The 23,140-nt window shown below is 55.2% G+C and overlaps 1 protein-coding gene across 2 annotated transcripts in view; it reads right to left on the bottom strand.

Moving 5' to 3' along the window:
- AHRR (aryl hydrocarbon receptor repressor) overlaps window positions 1–23,140 on the bottom strand; it is a 67,195-nt gene that overhangs the window by 10,467 nt on the left and 33,588 nt on the right. For both annotated transcript variants that reach the window (XM_045506899.2, XM_045506900.2), the window contains exons 5-6: window positions 6,538–6,627; window positions 78–207 (exon numbers count right to left, since the gene is read on the bottom strand). In XM_045506899.2, coding sequence (XP_045362855.2) covers window positions 78–207; window positions 6,538–6,627 — 220 coding nt within the window. The remainder of the gene's footprint in view (window positions 1–77; window positions 208–6,537; window positions 6,628–23,140) is intronic.

The following is a 23,140-nucleotide window of genomic DNA, read 5'->3' as shown; positions in this document are numbered from 1 at the left end:
GAAGGGTCCCTGCAGAGACGCCCACGTGCTCCCACTAACGTCTGAGCCTGGGCTGGACTGGGCCCGGGAAGACCCACCTGTCTCTGCGAGCAGGGGCTGCCCACACGCCGCCGGTGGGGGGTCCATGGCCCAGTGGAGCTGCCGGCGGAAGTCCTGGCGGTCGTCCACGTGGATGTAGTCGTAGATGTTCTGGTGCATCACGTCTGTCTGCAACAGCGCAACAGTCGCTTTAGGCTTACCTGAGGGAGCTGCCACACTTCATACCAGTGTTAACCACTGAGAAAACATCTCGTCCACCTGTCAAGCAAGTCACACCTGTGAAGAGAAAGCCTCTCGGAAAGGGCTGGGCCTTGGCCACGAGGACTCGCTCCCCGGAGGCCACGCCCACATAGCCCAGATGCCCGGCACCCGGCTCACGAGGTGCCCCCAGGGCCGCCAGCCCCTCCCCCAAGCCAGGCGGCTCCCTGGGGGCAGCTGGGGCTCAGACACCCACTTTTCTAAGTGACTCGACCCTCCATGCTCGAAGAACTCATCAAGCTGTACGTTCATGTTTGGTCACTTCCCAGCCTGTATTACTGGAACCACAAAAGTTACTTAGGGAGGCACCCCTGTGAGGTGAGAGGGAGCCACCAGGTGAGCTGGGGCCTGGCCAGTGCCTCCTGACAAGACTTCCCCCTTCCCAGCGCCTCCAGGCCTGACCGTTGCCTCATCCAGGACACCATAAGGCCCCGCCAGCCGCCAGCCCTCTCTCTGGCCCCCGGTCCTCCCACCTGCTCGGGCCCTGAATGCAGTGGCTGACCCCTACGGGCTCTGGGTCCATGCTGGGAAATTGTGGTCTGAGCCACAAGGGCCACTACCGTGGGCTACAGAGACTGGCCGCCGTGGGCACAACTGTCGCTATTGTCGATGAAACGCCCTGGGTGTTGGCAGTGACGAGGCCGCTGCATGCTTCCTTATTACCCTCTCACCTGGGACCCCAGCAGGGCCGGCCCGCTTCTGTTTCAGTCACTCCTCAACTGGATCATTATAATAACTAGAGGGAGGAAAAGGTGCTGAAGATTCAAGACCTCACAGACGAGTCACCTTCTTAGGAGGTGGCCAGTAACCTCACCAGAGTGGATGAGATGCCCCTCCCAGTCACCTGTGACACGTGGCTGAGGCTCTTTGGCCCCCAGACGTCAAGCCAGTACCTCAGGAAGGTGGAAAATGAGTGTGGTCATAATTCAAAGGTTGGACTCTAATCGCCTGTGCACCCCTCCATCCACTGTTTCCAAGAAAGAAGTGGACACTGAGGTCAGAAGAGGTTATTGTTGTTGGTCAGTGCTGTCCAGAGTCAGGGGCTCTGGATGTGAACAGGGACCAACTCGTGGTGATGTGGACCCACCAGGCTTTCCCTCCTGCTGAGACCTGGCACCACTGGCCACAGCTTCTGGTGCTCAGCCACCTGGAGTCTCCCCATCACCCAGAGTCTCCCTCTCACCCAGTCCCTCCCCCTCACCTGGAGTCTCCCTCTCACCTGGAGTCCCTCCCCACCTGGAGTCCCCCCCTCACCTGGAGTCTCCCCACTCACCCGAGTCCCCTACTCTTACCTGGAGTCTCCCCTCACCTGGGCTCTATGGTCACAGGTGCACTTCCCGTAAGGATGCTTTCTTAATGAACTTCAGAGATTCAGGCATAACACATAGGCTGCAAAGTGCCCACACCATAAATATGCAGCTCCACCACCCAGTAAGGAAGTGGGACCCAACAGCAGCTCTGAACCCTTCCATCCACCCTCCCCAGAGACAGTCAAGGTGCCGGCCACACCCGGGCCGCTTCTGGGGGTAAATGGAGCACTGTGTCCTCTGCGTCGCGTCACAGCCGTGACTCATCCACGTGGTGTGTGGCGGCATGTTTCACCCTCATCATTGACCGGTCCTTCGCTGCGTGGATGAGCCACAGCTGATGCATCCACTCACTGCTGGGACATCTGCGTGGTTTCCCATCTGAGCCGACACAGGGGCTGCTGCTGTGTTTTGAGGGCGTTGCTGTTGGGTGCACACCCAGGAGTGGAGTTACTGGGCCACGGGGTGGGCAGGGCCCAGCTGTAGTAGAAAATGCCCAGTAGTGCAAAGCGAACACGCGAATCCAGGCTCCGCTGAGGCAGCGTGAACGTCCGGTTGCTGGACGTTTTGGCCAGTGTTTGGTATCTGCAGCCTTCTTCATTTGGGCTCGGTGGTGGATGTGTCATGGTTTCTTTCTGTGGCTTTAATTAGCACATCGCCAAGGCTAATGACACTGAGCGTCTTCTCACTTAAATGCAGGTGAGCGTGTTGCCTGTTTCTGTCTTTTTCATGAGTTTCCACTGAGTGCCTGCGGACCTGTCAGTGTTCCTCACCTCTGTGAACACACGTCCTTTTAGGGTATCTTCTTCGCAAGATCTCCTCCACTCCCTGGCCTGCCCTTCTGCTCTCTGGATGGATCTGACTCGGCCGATCCATCAGGCTCTCCTCATGGACAGGGTTTTGTCCCAAGAAGTCTTTCCACCTCACTCTGCCCTGTTATCGTCTAGAAACTTCCACCATCCACTGTGCATGGTGTGAGGTAAGAGTAGTAGTCATCTTCTGTTTGGATCCAGCTCACGCAGCCCCGTTTGCTGACAAGAGCAGCACCTCCCCACCTCCGGGCAGTGCCGCCTCCGTTGGAAGCCCACACCTGCTCTGAACCTCCAGTTCCACCTCCCGGGTCTGTCTGTCCACGGCTGCACTGATCCCACCCATCCCAGCCCCTGAGCCTACGGGGTCTTGTCTCCGGACTGCCCGTCACCAGTGATCAGCACTCCCGCCCCACCCCCAGGTGGCCTTAGATGTGCGCCGCCCTCTGCACTTCCAGTTGGCTTGTCGATGTCCCTCCAGACTTCCTGCTCAGTTTTGTGGCGATGTCAGTAGTCCTACAATTTGTTCTGACATCCTTGGAACATTGCTGAGTCCTCCCATTCGTGAATATGACACACCCTCCGTTTACCTGGGTCTTCTTTAATTTCTCTGAATGGCGGTTTCTGTTTTTCGTGTGGAGGTCTTGCGTCTCATCTGGTTAACCCGTTACTAGGAGTTCAGTGTTTTCCACCTGCTGTTGAAGGACAGCATTTCCCCCGTGATTTTGACAAAGGAGAAGGCTGTGCTGACTGCTGAGCTCTGGGCACCGAGGGCCTCACAGTAAACTAATGAGCGGGCACTGTTGTCCACGTTACTCTCATGGGTTTTAGCGGGTGACCTCAAGCTTCGCAGAACCCCAGGGGCTCCCCACTGCCCCAGTCACCGCCTCCACATCCCTCAGACAATTAACAAAAGGGACACACAGTGTGAGCCTGCGGCTTAACCAGCACAGGAGGCAGGTTAACTTGAGGGAGGGCGAACAGAGCTGGAAGGGGTGTTACTGACAGAGGCAAATTCGAAGACATGTTAAATGCGAACATTCTTCTGGGGTGAGAAACCAAGTTCGGTGCTAATTAGTGTGGCCGCCTTCTGTCTTTCCTCATCTCCTAGGGTCTGATTCCTACAAACAAGGTCAGGGAAAATACATGGTGGGGAACGTGCGAAGGAAGGAGGGAAGAGAACATGACGATTATTCAGATGGCTAAAAGCCAGCCCGACTCTGGTCCCATCAGTGTGTCCTCATCTTGGCCTTTCTGTGGAGCTGAGCACAAAAGTGCAACCGTTTCCACATGCGGCTCGTTCCAGCAGTGACCATCTTCTGTGCAGAGAGTGCGTATATCCGTTATCCGTGCTTGTGGACGCTTAACTGCTTCCTCCCGCAGCCCCTGACATCCGCACGGTTCACACGGGACCTGCTCCCCCGCCTGCTGACCTCCCAGAGGACCGACAGCTTCTTGAGGCAGCAAATGTCAACAGCAACTAAAATATACACCTAAGTCTATTTATTCATCTCAGGGGTGCTGAAGTGGAAGACACCGAAACCACTCAGGCTGTGATAGGAAATACCTGGTTCCTGACTTTCTGTAAAGCATTTTGCCCAAGAAGCTCACAATAGTACAAAGCTGTTCTAAGATGTTCATGAAATATTTTGCGTAAACTAGAGGCACTGCTAATGATTTAATGACATTTGGAAACAATTTCTTTAGAATAAGGCAGAACTTTTTTTTTTTTTTTAACTTCTAACGCTTTAGAGGAAATAACCAAGCTCCAAGAAAACAAAAGATCCAGTTAGCAAGTTCAGACCTGGAATCAGGTCTCCTCTGCAGGGCACCTGCCTTTCTCAGGAAGCCAAACCCAGTGATAAGGCCGAATTTTGTCCAAAGGCAGATGGCTCTGGGCATCTGGAGAATTCACAGAGCAACACAGGAGACAGTGATTGGAACTAAAAGAAATTCTGAGCCTGCAGAAGGCAGGCCAAACCATATTTCGCAGAGCCCCGTCCTGCACACATCAGCAGTAGGACGTGGAAGCCTTCGTTATTTGGGGTTGGAATCTGCCGTGCCCACAGCCAGCGGTACTGTGAGTGGGAGCTGCTTGAGGGGACCCCAGAGCCAGGGAGCCAGCCACCCAGCTATGCCACCAGGCTCGTCTTCACCGCCTCCTACACACAGCCTCCCTAGAGTGATGGACGAAGCACCTGCGGGAGGCAGACTTGGGGGGAGGCGGCAGGGCTAACTGGGTGCTGAACCGTCATGGGAGACAGATCAGGTGGCATAGTTCACAGGTCAGGAGCAGCCAAGGAGGGAGAGGCCTCAGGTGCCCCCCCGGGGCGGGGCTGGTGATGGGGACGCCTCCCGCAGTGGCCCCCTTGCCCCCAGCGCCCCCAGGGGCTCAGCCGCAGCCCCGTGGGTGGACACGCTGTGGCTCCTTGGATGGAGCAGGAAGTCGTCACCCAACCCTAGGGGGGCAGAGCCGGCTTGACCCCCGTGGTCTGACCCGGAGTCCCTTGGAGGTCCCGCCCCCACACCTCACCAGCCAGGTCCTCCACGAGGGACACACCTCCACCTGCCACAGGGACTGTCCCGGGGCCAGGACAGGACAGGGTGTGGCAGTTGCTCTGTGTGGGTTCAGGTGGCAGGAGAGCCAACCGAATGACTGAGGAATCACTTCTCAGAATCACCAGCAGAGCGACAACCACTTCGGTTTTGGAAGTGACACAAAATGATGGTTGTCATGGAAACTAGATCAAACGCTCCAGTGGCCTCCAGGGCTTAGGCCAAGCAGAATTCTCAGCGTGTCAGGGCCCCATGCTTCCTCTGCCCTCGGCGTCTGCCTACCACCTGGCTTTCTGCTCGTCCAGTGAGATTTTCGTTATCAACTCCACGTCCCAACTCCCAGCTCCAAACCCCCGTCTCATCACTTGGCTCTGATCCCAGATGCTGCAGACACCTCCCCTCGCCTGCAGAGGTACTTGGGCTCTGCGGGCCCGTCGGGGCCCCCAGCGGGCAGCTCCTGGCAGCCTCCAGGCCAGCACCCTCCCTGGGTCAGGCCAATGTCGCAGCAGGCGGGCTTCTGCCAGCCAGCTGGCCTGGGGCCCACAGTGGACTCACCGTCGCCCAGGCCGCCACCTCGCCCTCGCCCTCGCCCTCGCCCTCGCCGATGAAGGGGTCTCCAAACCGCTCCTCTGGGCGCCCAGCCCCAGCCCGGGCACGGCTGCCCTCCACCCTCTCTGTGCCCCTTTCCCGCTAGTCCTGTGTCACTGGGTAGTAGTCCTTTACAGTAAACTCACAGTAACTCTGTATGAAACTGCTCGAAGCACTGCAGTTTCTGACTCCAAATGGGGCCCTGACAGACACTGTGTTCTTCCTTTTCCCGGGTTCTGTTCTGCTCTCTTACGTCCGCCTGTTTGTATCTTGAATTCCTCAGCGAGCGCCAGGCCCCTGTGCTATTCACTGTGTGGTCCACTCCCTCTGGGGGTGTGTCTGCGGCGCAGGCTGCGGCCGTGCCTGAGCCTAGCCGGCTCCTCCTCAGTCCTCAACAACCGCCTCACTGGGTGCGAGTTCGGGTTTCCAGCTACAGCTTGGATTTCCCATGAGAGACTTCTCTGCCTTCCCAGAGGCCAGACCAGGCCCCTCCTCCTCTCCTGGGCCGGAGGTGGGACTTTTCTTCGAGCCGCCCTCCCAGGACCCCAGTGTTTGGTGGGACTGACCCGGCTCTCTGCCCCAAGGTCTGGAACCACACAAGCTGGGATGGCCTGAAGCAACGTTCCCAGCAAACTATCTGCACATCAACGCCGGCTTTCCAGAGCCCACCCTGTATCTGGGGCCTGGAACGCCGCCGTGCTGGCAAGGACGGGTCCACAGCCGGCCCTGACCGGCCTCTCACCAGTGAGGAGCACAAGAGGCTGGGCCACAGCTGGCACAAGTCCCTGCCCTTTAGGCTGGGGACGCCCAGGACCCGCCAGGCCTCTCGCCGTCACAAGGCTGGGGTGTGCAAATCCTCATCTGACAAAAGTTCTGTGATTTAAAAAGCTTGATCTTGGAGATGATTCAAACCTGGAGGACAACAGGCGCCTACGAGGTAGCAGAAAAGAACATGCAGCGGACGGAACGGCTGTGCTTACCTGGTGGAAGCCCAGGTAGTCCGCGATCGTCGCTGACGCGTAGAATATCACGCCTTCGGCGCTCACGACCAGAGCAAAGCCGCGGAGGGACTGGAAGGAAAAGCAGAAACTGAGTCGGCTCCTAGGCGCGTCTGCGGAGTCACCGAAGCCGGAAAAGTCACGTGTTAACTCCGCCTGCGTTTCCAGCCACTGCTCCCTAGTTGTGTGGTCCTCGTTCGTAGCCTCCAGGAAGGCCTGCTTTCCGTTCATTTATGGCCGTTCTGCAGACGGTCCCAGGCTAGCAGGAGACATGGGGATTCGGTCACGGTTTGTAAGGCTCAGGACTTGGGTTCTCCTTTTTCTAGTGATGAGCAAATTTGTGTTTTATAAAATGTAAACAGCATCATGATGAGATGAGAAACCAAAACAGGAACCTTTGTGTCACCCGTGTGGACGTCCCCATTCGTGCACCCTCTTCTGTGTTCTGATTTTTCTAAGAATTTTTATCGTGAAAAAATGAGTTCCACAGAGTTTCCACATCCACTGAGACCATCACATGGATGTTCTTCAGTCTGTTAACGTGGGGAGTTACACTGACAGACGTTTTGATGGTGAAGCATTCTTGCCTGTATGGGGTAGACCTCATCTGATCGTAATTTTTAACACTCTTGAAATCGGTTCATCTCACCTAGGAAGCTCCATCCACAGCTGATGAAGCCCAGCCCATAGACTCTTCTCATTTCGGTGTCAAGCCCCGCCCTCTCCTTCCATCTTCTGGACCCACTTGTTTACAGTGAGGATGTGTATTCCTTGGCAGTTCGGTTCGCCTCACCCCTAAGACCCTCCAGTTTGGGTGCATTTGGTGTATAACCCTCCTCAAGAAACTAGAGACGGCAGAGACAGTCACATACAACATCAGGAGAAGGAAAATTTAAATGAGAGAAAAAAATCAGTGAAAAGTGTTTAGTCAAATAATAAAGATTGTCAACAAGGTGAAAAAAATGGCTTTTTAAAAAGATTAATAAAATTGATAAACCCCTAGAAATACTGAACAAGAAAAGTGTAAATTACCGACAGCAGGAACTCTGAAGAAGACGCCAGGACAGACCCTGCAGGCACTAAACACAGCGAGGAGACACTAAGAATGCTGCTGAGGAAATTAAGTGCCTTAGATGAAAGGGACAAATGCTTTGAAAAAGATTAACGGAAGTGTTACAAGAAAAGCTAGAAAATCTAAGTGGCCCAGTAGCTATTAAACACACTGAGTCTGTGGCCAGAGCCTTCCCACTAAGAAAACTCCTGGCCCAGATCAAAGACACATACAATGCCCAGGACTGAATCTGAAAAGAAAAGCAAGGCCTATGTACTGAAAGCCTTGAAGCAGTGCAGAGAGAAGACCCAGACAAACAGGAGGTGTCGAAGCTCCCGGGTCAAAACCTTGGCAGAGTCAGGATGTCCCGCCTCCTTGAACCGATCTATAAAGTCATCTCAGTCACAGGGACAGCAGGGTGTTTTCTTCTTGTAGAAACTGATGAGGTAATTCTAATATTTATGTGGAAATAAAGGGCCCAGAATTGCCAAAGCAATGTTGTTAAAGAAGAGCAGAACTGTGGGACGGATGCTGACCGACTTCACGACTCATTGCAGAGCTGTGCCAATCACGACAGTGGGTGTTGGCGTGAGGACAGGCGAGCGCTAGGCCGAGCCAATGGGGGAAGGAGAGTCTTCTAAAGAAATGTGTCTGGGGCAGCTGGTTATCTGTGTAGGAAAAAAAAAGCAAAGCAAAAGCACCCCTGACTCTTATCTCATTCCACACACAAAAATTAATTCAAGAGATACCTTAGACCCAAACATAAAACACTTTGAGAATCATAGAGCTTGTAGAAGAAAGTATAGGAAGACACCTTCGTGAGTCTGGGGCAGGCAGATCTGGACAGGATACAAAACACTAACACTTAAGGGGAACAGGTGATGACCTGGACTTTAATAAATGACGAGACAAGCCACAGACTGAGAAAAAATACAGTACACCGGCAAAGGACTTTATCCGGATACATAAAGAACTTCTACAAAAACAATTAAAAGAAGAACAACTCAATCTTTAAAACTGGGCAAAAAACTCAAAGAGACACTTTACAGAAGGAGACAGAAGAACACCCACAATGCACATGGAAACACACCCAGCGTCATCAGTCATCAGGAGCCCGCAGCCTACAACCACTGTGAGATTCCGTCTCACACGGAGTAGGGTGGCGATGGGCAGGAGGACTCGACGACACTAAATATTCCTGGGAATGAGAAGCAAGCTGGTAAGACTGTCAGACAGAACCTTGTTCTGCTGCAAAGCCACGCTTCAGCCACGAAAGCACAGTTTGGAGAAGAAGATCGCAGCACTCACAAAGTGTACAACACTCGACGGAGCTCTTACTCAAGAGGAAGCACCCGGAGTTAAACAGTCTGCAGAGAACCCGAGATGCTGGGCGCTCACAGGCGGCTAGGATGAGGCTGCCGCTTGGAGTGGAGCCGCAGCCCCCTGGGTAACACGAGCAGGGTCTGGAAGGGCGTGTCGCCCCACTGTCTGCCTTGTTTCAAAGTTCGGGGTGACTTTCTGACACAGAGGTGCAAACGCCAGGGCAGTGGCTTTGCAAGAGGATTTAGACTTTGTGCTGACTTTTCTGAGCAAGAAACCCAGGCCTCACACAGCACCCCGCTGCACCTCTGCTTCAGACGGTCTAGCACCAGAGTGACCATTGCATCACAAGGCCTGTCACTGGCCACCTGCCCCTGAGCCCCAGTGAACTGAAAATTGACCCCGTGTGACACCCCTGTCCCCTGGAACGTCTCCAGGAACCAGACAGGCTGTCATTCGTCCATAATTCCTGTGCAGCTCCAGGGAGGAGTGTCTGGACTCACTGCCCTCACATCTTTGAGTACCGGATGCAAAGTCCAGTGTTTGCCTGGACCTCGTCCCAGTGGGCTGGTCAGGAGTTTGTGAATGCGCCCAACCCCCACCCCCAAATGCCTCTGCTGTTGGGCACCTAGTGTTCCCTGGGTTGGGGGGTGGATCTACGAAACAGTCCTTTGGGATTTGCTTGCTGTATTGTTTAACAAAAGACCAAATTCTCCTGTATGGTGACCGGCAGAAAGGAAGAGGCGCCTTTCCTCCCAGTAGGGGATCCCTCACCAGGACGTGGAGCTGACCCCGGAGGACCGGTGTGAACAGCCTTGTCCTGCGAGTCCGTCCTGCACGGACTGAGTCGTGCGTTGGCCTGGGGATGGGGTAGTGGAAAACCTCTCACTGTCTCTGTGTCCTTCAGAGGCACTTTACCCAAAGCTGTGAAGCCTTCCCCCCACCTCCACTGGCCTGGAGGTTTTCCTAAAGCACTTGGGTCCCCAGACCTGTGGCGAGGCTGGCCCCTGTAGCTGTGCCCCTCAGATGCTGACCCAGCCGAGACAGTGCATTTGGCAGTGCCAGGTTTCCTCACATTGTGGTAGAATCTGGGTAACCTTCTAACCATCTGTAGCACATGGTTCAGTGGCATTAACACGTCCACACCGCTGTGCGGCCCCACCACTGCCAGAACTTCCTCATCGTCCCCAAGTGACGCGCTGTCCCCATCGAGTGCTGACCCCCAGCCCCGGCCCCCCGTCCTACTTCTGTCTCTGAGTCTGCCCCACCCCAGGGCCACGTACAAGTGGACTCACAGGGATCTGTCTTTTTGTGGCAGGCTTTTTCACTAGAATAACACCCCCAGGGTCACCCCCTTGCAGACTGTGCCAGAAGCCCTTCTTCTTTAAGGCTGACTAACACTCCTCTGATGAGCTGCCCACACTGCCGGCCCACATCCCCCAGGGCGTCTGGGCTGCTCCCAGCTCCCAGCCACTGGGGCACCAGTGAGCACCCTCAGGAAGGGAGGTGCCCAAGGAGAGGATGGGCACTCACCTCCACAGCCTCCTCTCCCTGCAGCCTTCCTGCGAGGAAGGAGGCGTCCCTTCAGCCTTCCTGCGAGAAAGGAGGCGTGTGATGAAGTCAAACCCACTGCCCTCAGAGCCCGGAGTCTCTAAGGAGGAGGCTCAGCCCAGGCTCTCAGCCTGCAGCTCATTGGCAGTCCCGGGGGGGCCTCAAGTGCCTCACCTGGGAAGCTGCCTGGATTCCATCTCCTCCCTCCCCACCCCGGGCCCAGTGGGGTCTGGCGCCCCCGGAGGGTGGCGGGCTTCCAGGCCACCCGCTGTGCGCAGTGACCGGACACTCAGGCCAGGAAAGCCTGCCCTGAATCCTCAGCCTCATGCCTTATCCGGAGGCAGCGGCCGCATCCCAGGAGGAGGACCCTATAGCCCCACCCCCGAGGTCTGGGACAGCACTGGGTCCACCATGGGGAGGTCAGGAAACAAGGCGTCCATTCTCCTTACAGACTCAGGACGACGGTGGTCGTCCGGACACACCCCTGATCATGAGAGCTGATGGCGGCAGTGGCCCAGGTGACTGAACCCAGGCGCCCCACGGTGCCAGGCAGTGATGACTGCGAGGGCCTCGTTCCTCCCGCAGGCTCAGCATCTGGCCCCAGGCAGCCAGAGTGGGCGAGGTGGGCGCCCGGCTGTGCCGCCGGGAATCCACACAGCGTCCCCATCTCAGAGGCCGCGCAGACTCCTGACATCCCACTAATCATAGTCCAAGGACCAAAGAAATGCTCAGGCTTTGAGTACATAAAATGCCGTCTCAAAAAAGATTTTATGAGATTAGTCACAACCAAAAGCAACCTTAATTTTAACTCACAAGGCAAAAATTTTAAAAAGCAAAAAGGACCATAAAATGAAGTTTGCCGAGTCATATGGATTCAATATCAGATGGACGCTCTGGTCCAGAACCATCACGCCAAATACTTTTACACATGTGGGGCCGCCTTTCAAACATGCATCGCAAACGTTTGTTTGTCTTCTCTCCCCCTCTCTTTTTAATCCTACAAGAGTTTTGTGTTTTTTTAAACATGGTACATGGAAAATGAGATCACTTTTCCAAGTGGAAAAAAGAATTTGGCCCCAAGCTGAAGGCCGCGCTTTCTTAAGGGGAGAGACAAGCACATGTAGGTTCAATTACTAGAAGTCACGGCACGTGCACCTGCCACGCTGGGGGGACGCGGGGCCACGCAGGCGAAGTGGCCCTGGCGCCCCCGGCCCCTCTGCCCGGATAGAGGCGAAGTGTGGGAAGCCCTTGAGTATCCTGATCGCTTCCAGCCCGTGGCAGAAAAAAGAGCCAGCAAGTACTTCAAAGATCGCTTGTCAAGGTCACGGCGGAGGAAGGAGAAGAGGGAAAAGGAACAATTCCAGCAGCCCCTCTCATCGCCCCTCCCTGGAATGAAAGGAAGTTGGGAGCAGCGCCTCCCGAGAGCCGTTGCTGCGGTTACCGAGAGCAACACACGGCCAGGGCCGCCAGTCACGCGAGCGAGCGAGGGGCACCGGGCGTGTCGGGCAGCCGCGGGGCCCTGCTGGAGCCAGATCACTCGCTGGGCCTCGCCGTGGGGCCCGCGTGCGTGCGAGCTGCTCCTGCTCGGGGAGCGGATCGCTGGCTGTTTATAGATCCCACAAACAGTAGACTCGGCCTGGGGCTCCTGCCACGAAGCAGCCATGGCACTTGAAAGCAGCTGGCTGATGGGGGCAGGACCACAAGGGGGGAGGCAGGTGCGGACCCCTAGGCCCTGGGAGCCAGCCCGGTCCCCGCTCTGCTCTTCCACCGCCCTGGGCCCTCTAGGTCTTTTTTTTCAGGTGAGTGACTTCGCTGTGGCACAGACACCTGGGCGGCAGAGGTGCGGGATGGTGAGGTTGGGCCTGCGGCCCCACATCCTGGTGGGAGCGAAGCCCAGATCTGGGCACAGACATGGCCACTGCAGACAACTCTCTTCCTTCCCTGGGGGAGTGCGACTATTTCAAAACCACCTCAACCAAGGGCTGCCGTTTCAGCTGTGTGATCTTGGACAAGCTAATTAACCTCCCTGGGCCTCGGATTCCTCATTGAGAAACGGGAATGACAGAAATGACTGCCTCTGAGGTGAAACAAGCACGCCCCGCAGAGTGAGCCCAGAATTAATATTGCTGCTGCTGATCAGAACGCAGCGTTTTGTGCTGGGCTCTGATTCACCGAGCGTGTTGACTGTTTTCTAGAGCGAACAAAGCCTATTTTTAACACTGGGACCGACTTTCAGATTGCAAACATCTTGGTGTGAAGTTTCGTTCAGGAGAAGCAGCTGTGGACAGTCAACAAGCAGACTATGACAGAGAAGGAAGCAGGCCCTCCCTGACGGAGCGCGCTGGTGTTTGGGGGCTGCACCCCTGATCCCCCAAATCTCTGACCTCTCTCTCCGAGTGTGTCTGGGACCGCCAGCCTTGGCCTCACAGTCTTGGATCACTCCAGACCTTCTGGGTCAGAATCTGCCCTTGGACAAGTTCCAGACCTTCCCTCTGTGCCCAAGAAAGCCCAAGGGAGGCCCTGCAGGAGGGAAGGGTGGTGCTGGGAGCTGGGGCAGAGCCCTCCTGACAGAAAGTTGTCATCGCACAGGGAAGTGGCAGCCACCTGGCCGGCGCCGCAGGTGCTGGCCCCTCCCCGAAGGAGGAGTCTCGGGAGGCTCCAGGACGGACCAAGCGAGGTCCCACCAGGGCCGCATCCCCCAGGGAGTGGAACGGGCAGGTCATCAGGCCCCCGGGTTCAGCTGCTCTGCCATGAACCCAGGATGACCCAGAGCCAACCTGAAGCTCCTCACAAACGTAGTAACTAAAACACAGCACGGTGACCAGGGCTGCTGGTTCTCAGTGTGCTGCAGCTGAATGAACAGGATTCACACTTAGAACACACAGAATACCAAGCATGGCCCAGCACCACCCTGCTCCTTCCACAGCGCCTCCTCCTTGGGGCTAGCTGAGACCCTCACCTTGTACTGAAGTCATCTGCCAGGGACCCTCCCCGTGACTGTGAGTTTAGCACAGGCAGGGCCTGGGACACATGCGTCTGAGCCCCGGAGAGCCCGGGGCCAACCAGGGCCAGAGTGACCACAGTGATCACTAGCCACTGAGGGGAACCCAGTGAGCCTAGCTCAGTGACCACAGGCAGTCAGGGGTGCATGGTGGACAGTGGGGGGGGGCTAATGGTGGACGATTGGGGGTTCATGGTGGACGATCAGGGGCTATGGTGCACAGTCAAAGGTTTCACAGTGGGGAGTTATGGGGGCCTAAAAGCCCACCCAGGCCCCAGACATCTGAACTATCCTCTGGGGTGGGGCTAGAAGCTGTGGACTTCTGACCCACAGGGAGGCCGCTGGGTGGGCAGAAGGTGCAACGTTGCAGCTGTGGCTGGACACAGCCCGAGGCATGGCACAAGCCGGGGGACGGGGCCCTTGGTACGCCCGGCGCATGGTCGGGCAGGCGGAGGCTGTGAGACAGCAGGAATGAGGTGGGTGGGGCCTGGGGACTGTCTGGGGGTGGGGAACCGGCTGCCCTTCCCGGGCTGTGTCCACCCGCAGGCCAGCCGCAGCCATGGAACTTCTCCCACTTCTATTTACGTCAAAGGAGTTTGGGAACAACAGGCCCAGCAGACATAGCAGAAGGTGAGAAAATGCGATTTCTCTGAGCAGTAAGAACGAAGGGCGAGCAGGGAACCCCAGCCCCTGGAGAGGGAGCTGCAGGTGCAGCCACTGCTCAGTGGAAGGCCAGGATGGGCGGCCAGGTGCGGGGACACCAGGGAGCTCTCTCAGGGAGCCGAGCGGGAGCGGGGAGCCTGGGCCGGCCGCAGTGGGCCCCAGAAACACAGCTGCCGGCCTTGCCAGGTGTCCGTCCTGGGCTCCCATGCCACCCTTCAACAGTCAGGGACGGGTTGTTGTGCGACGGCCCCTCCTGCAGCCCACCGTCCCCTGCGGCCAACGCAAGACCCCTGCTCCTGGGCCACACAGCCCTGCCCACCCTGGCGGCTCTGCCCTGCCCTCCTGGGCCGATTCCCACGGTGCCCCTCTTCCTGCACCAGGCTTTGGTGGTGAGCTCTCTGGGGCTTCACGTCTGCCTTTCTGGAGGACCGTGGTCCCTGAACCCACGCGTCCAGCACCACAGGGAGGAAACCACAGCAGAAGCCCTGTCCGCAACCCTGCCGGTCAGCAGAGCGCCTTCGGGTCTGACCAGGGGAAGGGGGTCTCTAGGTCTTTCTTTAGAAGAGTGACAGCCTGAAGGTGCGCAAGTCTCCACGCCTGCAGTTCTTGGCGGGTCCCTTGCGGTTCCTGGGAATGTCCCGGGAATTGTGCTGGCTTTCCCAGAAACCAAGTCAGCGTGCTGGCACAGGCCGACGGCTGGCTCTCAAGGCTCCCAGGCAGGCAAGGCCACTCACAGCTGCTTCCACGAAGCCCACGGTGCCCGGGCACCCAGGGAGCCAGAGTTGGAGCCGAGGCGGCAGCCCAGGCTCTGTGAGTCCCAGGCCGAGGGCTGGTGTGGGAACTGGTGAAACCCCCTCACCTCAGGGGCCAGTCAGCACGTCTGTCCGTCTGCAACCTCCTCCCCTGCGGATCCTGCTCCAGCCTCGAACTCAGAAACCAAACAAATCAAACGAGTCTGTGCCTCCCCGTTGGCCGCTTTTGACTTCGTTTGGCATCTGGCAAAGCTTATTCCATTAAACATGGACACATGGTGTCTATGTCCACACAGGTGAGCCAGCACAGGCTCCAGTCCTTCCCCAAAGTCAGCCCCTAGTGCCCTAATGGGAGGAGTGGTCCCCAGAAGGCCTCAGGGACCCCCAAGGAGCCCAGGGCTGACTGGGGTCAGGGTGAGGAGGAGCTGGGGGGTGCAGCCCAGGGTGGGAGGTTTGGGGGAGCAGAGAACACTGGAAGAAATTCTTTCTGTGCTCTGCTCTGGCCCCTCCCCCAGCTGCCTGGGGACAGTCTGCCTGGTGGAGTGATGGGGCAAGGGTGCAGGGCCAGCCAGGGAGAGGCCCGTACTGCTGAGCTGTGCTTCCGAGCACTCACCCCTCCTGTCCTATGCAAGCCCCAGGCCAGGACTCCCAAGGTGGCCCTTTCTAAAGGGGAACCTTCCCCGAGGAGGCAAGCCCCACCCAAATCCGGCCTGGCCCCTCCCCCAGCCCCATCCCACCTGTCCCCAGCACACAGCTTGGCTCCTCAGGGGCAGAGCACACAGGGGCCAGAAGATAGTCTGGGGGATGCCCAGCATGTGGGGCAGCACAGAACAGAGACCAAACATGAGATAAGCATGAATTTAAATAGATATAAGGAGATAAGAAATATATTAGCAAAAAGAAATAGAAACAAGAACTATTACAAGCCAATTAAGGGGAACTGTTTATGAGGTGTGAGCCTAATAAGCAAGGAGGGAAGAAGAGTGTGACGGCTGCAGAGCTGGAGGGTCAGTCCTGAGGGCGGCAGGGAAGGGAGGCCAGGGGACAGAAGAGAGGCCCGTGGATGGAAGCGGTCACTCAGCAGTGCTGGGTAACAGCAGCTCCAGAGGGAGCACCGGTAATGGAGAGGGACAGTGTTTGATGCAACAATGGAAAGAAATGTCCAGATTAAAGAAGAAACACTTCAGATAGAAAGAACTCGGGAGCACCAAGTAGGCAAAACAAGACGGAAGACACGTTGTGCTGAAATTCAAAAATACCAAAGCCAAAGGTGGACTCATACAGCTCAGAGGGGGGTCAGAGCAGCCGCTGCAGTGGGCGTCGGGCCCCACCAGCAGCACAGGCACTGCAGACGATGGAGAAGCGTTTTTGAAGGTCGAAGAAAAAACTTTGAACTTACAATTCTACATTCAGCCAAACTGTCATCCAGCTGTGAGGGCATAACGTTCTCAAGCACGTGGGGAGACCCAGGGAGATTTCACACTGAGACTCACAACGAAAACGCCCCGGGGAGGCCTCAAAACGAGAAACACATCTAGGGACTGCTAGGAGGGGCCCCACATCCTGGTCAGCTCCCGAGGGGTCCCTAAAAGTTAGGAACACAGGCAAGATCTGCATCGTCCAGGATTCAACTTCTGGACAAAGTTGCTGCATCTGTGTAGGGGACCAGAGGGCTGAGCCGATGCCAGCCCTGCTGGAGAGACGCCAGCCCAGCTACGTCCAGGAGATGGAAGGGAAACCCACCTGGAAAGGCCTTTCTGAAGGCTTCCCCGTGAGAACAAAATCAGAATGTGGGGCTTTTAAACCCGCAGGATAAAGCTCGGTCTGCCGAATGGGGAGCTAGAGAGAAGAGAAAGAAACCAAGGACAGTGGAGGAATAGAAAGCACAAAACATGAGAGCAGAAATAGCCTCCATAAGCGTGATCACGGGAAACATGGACAGGCTAAACTTGCACGTCTGCAAGGGGGACGCGGAGCGAGAAAGGGGCCTGTACCCGAGGGGGTGGAGAGCCCACCAGTGCGAGGAGCGCCAAAGAGCAGGGCTTCGCGTCTGGTGAGACGGCCTTTAGCGGACAGGGTTAGAGCCGTGCACAGGATGTGAGAGCCGCACGGACCTCGAGTACCCGGTGGCTTCCTGCCCTGTGCGCGCTGCCTGGAGCCCGGCACTGGGAGCGGCTCTGATCTCGACCTCGGCCAGGGCGCCGCTCTGCCTGCACACCAGCTGCGCGGTCCTGCTGCTCTGCGCACGCCTGTGGGCTCGCTGACCCTTCTCAGCTGAGCATGGATGTGTTTCGAACACCTCGCTGCCCTCAGCGACCGTGGGCCCAGGACTCAGCCACACAGTCACTGACCGACCCCAATGTCCCTGGGGAACGCGCCTCGTCCAGCAGCGTCTCATCCACCCACTTCTCCTTCCACTTGCTCCCCGTAGGGCCTTGGGCCCCAGGCCCCGCCTGCCACTCGGTCAGGGCCCTGGTTCTGGGTGGGGAGAGGCCCCTCCTGAATCCACGTGGGGAAGTGGACCTGGTCATGCCGAGGGGTCTGGGGCACATGTGGACCCAGGATGGAGGTAACCCCCTCAATGTTGTGCAGGCACTTCCTGGTGGCCGTCCAGCCTCCGTGGTCTTGCCTGCCCTCAGGGTGTAGAATTTCAGAAGCAAACACCTGGTCCTTGTCCTTCTCATCCTTTGTGCTGGTCACCTGGTGGGGGTCTTGGGCCGGAAACTCAGTCCTGGGTTCTGGGAAACCTTCCGGGCTGCTTCCTGAATGATTTCCTCCCCTCTGACCTCCCTGGAGCTCTGATCACGCAGGCCCTCTGGGGTCTGGCAGCCTTCCTGACTTTCCTCTGTTATTTGCCGCCTGTTTGCCACTTACTCGTGGTGATACTTTAACTCTGGACCACTCTTGGATTTCCAAGATTTGCTTTCACGCTTCTGTGAGCTCTTTTCAACCTCTGAGTTGTCCCTTCCATAGCAGCCCATTTCCCCAGTGTCCCCTCGCCTCGTCCCGAGGAGCCTGTCTGTCTGGCCGTCTCCCCTCCGCACGTCTGTCCCTCCAGGTTGATGTTCCTCCTGGACCCTGTGTTTTGCTCAGCAGCCTCTTTGCTGGAGGGTCCAAGGTGCCCGTGTGCACGAGGTTTGAGGAGCAGGTGCAGGTCGGCTGGCAGGAGGCCCCGCCACCACCGGCCTCTGTGCTGTTGAGTTCTGCAGGGAAGCCTGACGTCAGAGCCTTCAGGCCCACTTGCAAAGCCCTTTTTCCAAGTAAAGTAACATACTCACAGGCTCCGGGAATTCGGACAGGAACACTTTGGGGAACCAGTGTTCTGCCTACCACATCACCCCAAATCATCACATATACTGAGAACCAGAATGTGAGAATACCACTCAAGGGAGAAGACATGAGACAGACGCCACTTCTGAACTGAAAATGGTGGAATGACCACGTCAGGGATTTAACACAGCTGCCACGACTGTCCTCCCCGAGGGAAGAGCAACGCAGGTCACAGGTCTCAGAAGAGAAGCAGATACTATTAGAAAAGAACCACATGAGAATTTTAGAACTGAGAAATAAAATATGGGAAGTGGAAGCTCCACTGGGTGGGCTTAAGAGCAGAATGGCGCTGACAGAAAAAAGAATCAGTAAGGACAGAGCAATGGAAGGCGTCCAACCTGAGAGAGAAAACACTGGGAAGGTGAACACAGCCTCAAGGTCTCACACCTGTGTCAGCACAGTTTCTGAAATGGAAGAGAAAGACACGGGGCGGTAAAAAATGTGTGAAGAATACGGCCGAAAACTTTCTGAGTTTGATGAAAGACACAAACACACAGGTTCAAAAAGCCCGTGAGCCCTAAACAGGACGATCTAATAAACACAAACCCAGTCACGTCGGACTCGAGCATCGAAAGCCGCGGGTGCACCGAGCTGGAGCAGTGATGGATATTGCCAAAGCCAGAAGGGGCAGAAAACACGAGAGAGGGAAACAAAAAGCAGGAAAATTATACAATGGTGGACTTAAATCCAGCAATATCAATGATTTCCCTAATATAAATGGCCTTTAGAAGTGGTACTGTCAGACTGGACTTAAAAAATGAACAACAAAGAAAAGGTCCAAATACATACTGCCAACAAGAAGACACAGTTTAAACATAACTATACAAATGGATTAAAAACAATGAGATGAAGCAGGATACGCCAAACAAACATTCACTGAAAAGAGCTGGGGTGACCATGTTAGTGTCAAACAAAGTAAACTTCAAGGCAAGGAAAGTAACCGGGGATGAAGAGGCGTCTTGCACTCGGACGGGACAGAAGGGTCAGTTCCCGAGGAAAACGTAGTAACTCCAGGCACGTCTGCCCCCTACAGCAGAACCCAAAGTACACAGAGTGAAGACTGACAGAGCTGAAAGGAGAAATCCCAGATCCACGATTTTACTAGACGACATCAACACTTGTGTTTCAAGTTGAGACCAGATAGAAAAGCAACAAGGATACACAAAAGCCACCATCATCAACCAGCTTGACAGAACTGACGTTTGGAAGAACACCTCCCCCACGGACAGCACTGCGGGAAGGGCCGCCTCCCGGCCGCGCCCACCGCGCCCGCCGCGCCCGCGGCGCCCACAGGCAGAAGGGGCTGGGGGCTCTCCGGGACCTCCTTCACGACAGCACTGGTCCCACTCAGAGGGGCTCATGACATCATCACCTCCCATGGACCCACCACCAGACACCATCCCAGTGGGGGTTGGGTCCCCAGTCTAGCATGAAGTTGACTGTATTGTATTAATTGGGGGGCTGGAATACAAGCATTCAGTCCATAGTAACAATCAATGAAACCAGCAACTGTGTCTGAGAAAAATCAATAAAACGAATAAAACTCTGGCCCAATGGACTAAGAAAAAATAAGAGAAAACACAGATCACCAATGAAATGAAAAAGGAGACGTGACTACAGAACCCACAGTCATTAAAAGGGCAACATGGGAAAAACCTGAACTGTACCCATAAAATCAACGACATAGATAAAACGGACCAACTCCTCGAAAGACACAGACTACTAAAATTCACACTAGAATAGGTAACCTGAATAGTCCTTTATCAATCAAAGAAACTAAATTCATACTTTAATCTTCTAACAAAGAAAACTCTCAGACTAGCTGTTTCTGCCTGGGAATCGTAACAAGCGTTTCAGGAGGCGGTAACAGCAATTCTACACAATCTCCTTCAGAAAACGCAAGAGATGGGAACACTCTCAACCAATTCCACGAAGCCTCCATCAGCGAGATACCACAACCTAACAGAGACGTTGCAAGAAAACTACAGAAATATTTCTCATCAACAAAAACACAAGCCCCCACACAGTATTACCAAATTGAGTCCAGCAATATACAAAGAAGATCTGTCCTGAGCCTGTCAATCAATGCAATTCACAATATTAACAGACTCAGGAAGAAAAATCACATCTCAACAGATGCAGAAAAAGCATCTGATAAAACTGATGAAACGGATAAAACGGGGGGGGGGGGCAGGGGTCCACTCATAGTAAGAACTCTCAGAAAACAAGGAATAGAGGGAAATTTCTTAATCTGATGTAAGGCATCTATAAAAACCAAAGCAAAGATCAAAGGTTTCTCCCCACTCTGAGGAAAAGGCAGGGTTGTCCCCTCACCTCTTCTGCTCTACCTGGTCCCAGAAGTCCTGGAAGTGCAGTAAGGCAGGAAAAACAAAGCGTGTAGTTTGAAAAAGAAGATAAAAACTGTCTCTCTTCTCAGAAAACATGATGATGTAAAAATTCCCAGAGTCTACAATAACAAAGAACTGCCAATGAATTCAACAGGGTCGCAGACACAAAGTCAACCTTGAAAAATAAAGTGTATTTCTATACACTACTGATGAAAACTGAGGTTAAACAACGGCTCATTTATAATAGCAACACAAATATAAAATGCTCACATGTAAATCTAGCAAATACACAGGTTCTCCATACTGAAAACCACAAAGCGCTGAAGACAGTCATAAAAGACCTAAATTAATGGGGAGGTACTGTGTTCATAAATTGGGAGGGTGGTGGTGTCAGGCTGTTGATTCTCCCCAGTCAAATCCCAGCGAAATTTCTGCAGATATCAACAAATTAACTCTAAAATGTATATGGAAAGACAGAGAAACTAGAATAGCCAAAACAATTCTGAAAAAGAACGACAATAATAAAGAAGTGAAGAGTCGCAGCGCCCGACTTCAGGACTTACTACGGAGCTGTAGTAACCAGGCAAGCACGGCGCTTACTTGCGAGAGGCCAGACACACAGCCAACAGGACAGGACAGAGTCCAGAGACAGACACAGAAAGACGGCCAACTGACTTTTCACAAAGGTGTGAAGGCAATTCAATGGAGAAGGGACCACCTTTTGAATAAACGGCTCTGAAACAACTGGACACTCACGTGCAGATACAGTCAGTCTTGACCTGCGTACCACAGTTAACCAACCAGGATTACAGGCCTGAATGTGAAACTCACTGTAAAGGTATGAAGTGTTGGGCACAAGCATCAGAGAATAACCTCTGTCACCTCAGGTCAGATAAAGAGTTCTTAGATATGACACCAAAATCATGATCTATGAAAAAAATCGAGACTGGACTCCGTCAAAGTTAAATTCCTTCACTCTCCGCAAGGCCCCGTCAAGGGAATGAGCAGGCCGGCCAGGCTGGGGGCACAGACTCACCGACCCTGCGCGCAGGGACGCACTCCCAGGACGCTCACAGGGCCTCTGAACACAACAGCAAGAGGGAAGACAGACAGACAGAAAGCCAGCCAGCAGACAGCTCACAAGGAGGGTCCGTCGCAGCAAGCGAACACACACTGACACCCCACGTCACTAGTGAGGAGGGAAACGCAGGTGAAACTGTAGTGAGGGTCCGGTCTGCCCCTATGGAAAAGGCTTCGTAACACTGGCGGGGCCGCGAGCGCGCGGCCACTTTGGAAGGCAGATTTCTTACGAAGTCAGACACATGCAGGTATTATCCACACAAAAGGAAAACCTATGCTCAGAGAAAACCTGTGTGTGAGTGTTTAGCATAGCTTGATTCACAAACAGCGCATCCTGGAAACAACCCCCACGTCCTCAGCGGCTGCGTGGGCAGGCGCCAGACCCTCAGGAGTGGAGGATGGAGTACGGAGCCAGGGTGGGCAGGCGTCTGTCAGCAAACAGACAGCAGGGCAGAGATGTGGGGCCGGAGGGAATGCTCAGGGGTGGCCACCACACTGCCAAGAAGAACGCGTTTTAGTGTGCATAAATTTAAAAATACAAGTTAGAAAATGTCTGGAGCAGCACGGGACACCTGAACTCTAGCGAGGGTCACGTGGTCAGAGCGTCTTCTGGCTGGACAGGTCCGAGCTCAGCGCTCCTGCAGGCACGTCGCTGCATCTGCGTAAACGTGACGGCCTTGCAGCCCAGCTTGGACGGGGTTTGAAGCCCAGGGCCTGCTCTGATTGCACAGCCAAGGTCAGTGCGCCCAGGACCACGCCTCCCTTCCCCCTCCCCCCACCTCCCCGCCTCCTCCGTCCTGTACCCAGTGCCGCACCAAGATGCTCCCTGGCTGGCAGCTCTGTGGGCGTCCTGGCTTCCCTGAGGCCCGCAGCTTCTAACATGGACCCAGAAACGTGGGGTCCAGCCCAAGCCCCAACGGGGACCCTCGACAAGCCCCTAATGGCCCCAAACCTCGGCTTCTCCACCTTAAAATCACAGGTGTGATTTTAAGAGTCTGCACCAGCCCTGAATCTCCTGTGAATTGATGACAGTTTATCTTCAAGAGACTGAAGTTTGGAGACAAGGGCTGAGAGTTTTTTCTTATTGTTGCTGGATTTGCTTATTTTGCTCTGTTTGGGAATACTTTTAAACTTCAAAAATAGACTCTAATCCCAAAATGTGAGAATCTCCGCTCTGGCGATGCTCTGGAGAGCGCTTGTCATGTAACCTACCCCGATTCCAATCAACGGGAATCTTCAGAAATTTCCTGTTGGACACAGAGGCAACCACGACTGGAACTGCTGGACCTCATTCTCCAAAACGGAGCTGGGGGTGCACCACTCTGGCCTGGCCGGGGAGCCGGGCACCAGGGCAGCCACAGTGCCCAGAGCAGAGGGGCAGTGGCCCCCGACCCCTCAGCCTCGGGACCTCGTTCTCAGAAAGTCCACCCGGAGGGCAGCTCCCAGAACCTCTACATGCCAGGATGGACGCACTGGTTCCCCTCCCTTC

The sequence above is a fragment of the Camelus bactrianus genome, chromosome 3 (genome assembly GCF_048773025.1).
Source record: "Camelus bactrianus isolate YW-2024 breed Bactrian camel chromosome 3, ASM4877302v1, whole genome shotgun sequence".
Lineage (NCBI taxonomy): Eukaryota > Metazoa > Chordata > Mammalia > Artiodactyla > Camelidae > Camelus > Camelus bactrianus.
The sequence above is the reverse complement of the archived record's forward strand: the minus strand, read 5'-3'. Positions and strand labels throughout refer to the sequence as shown.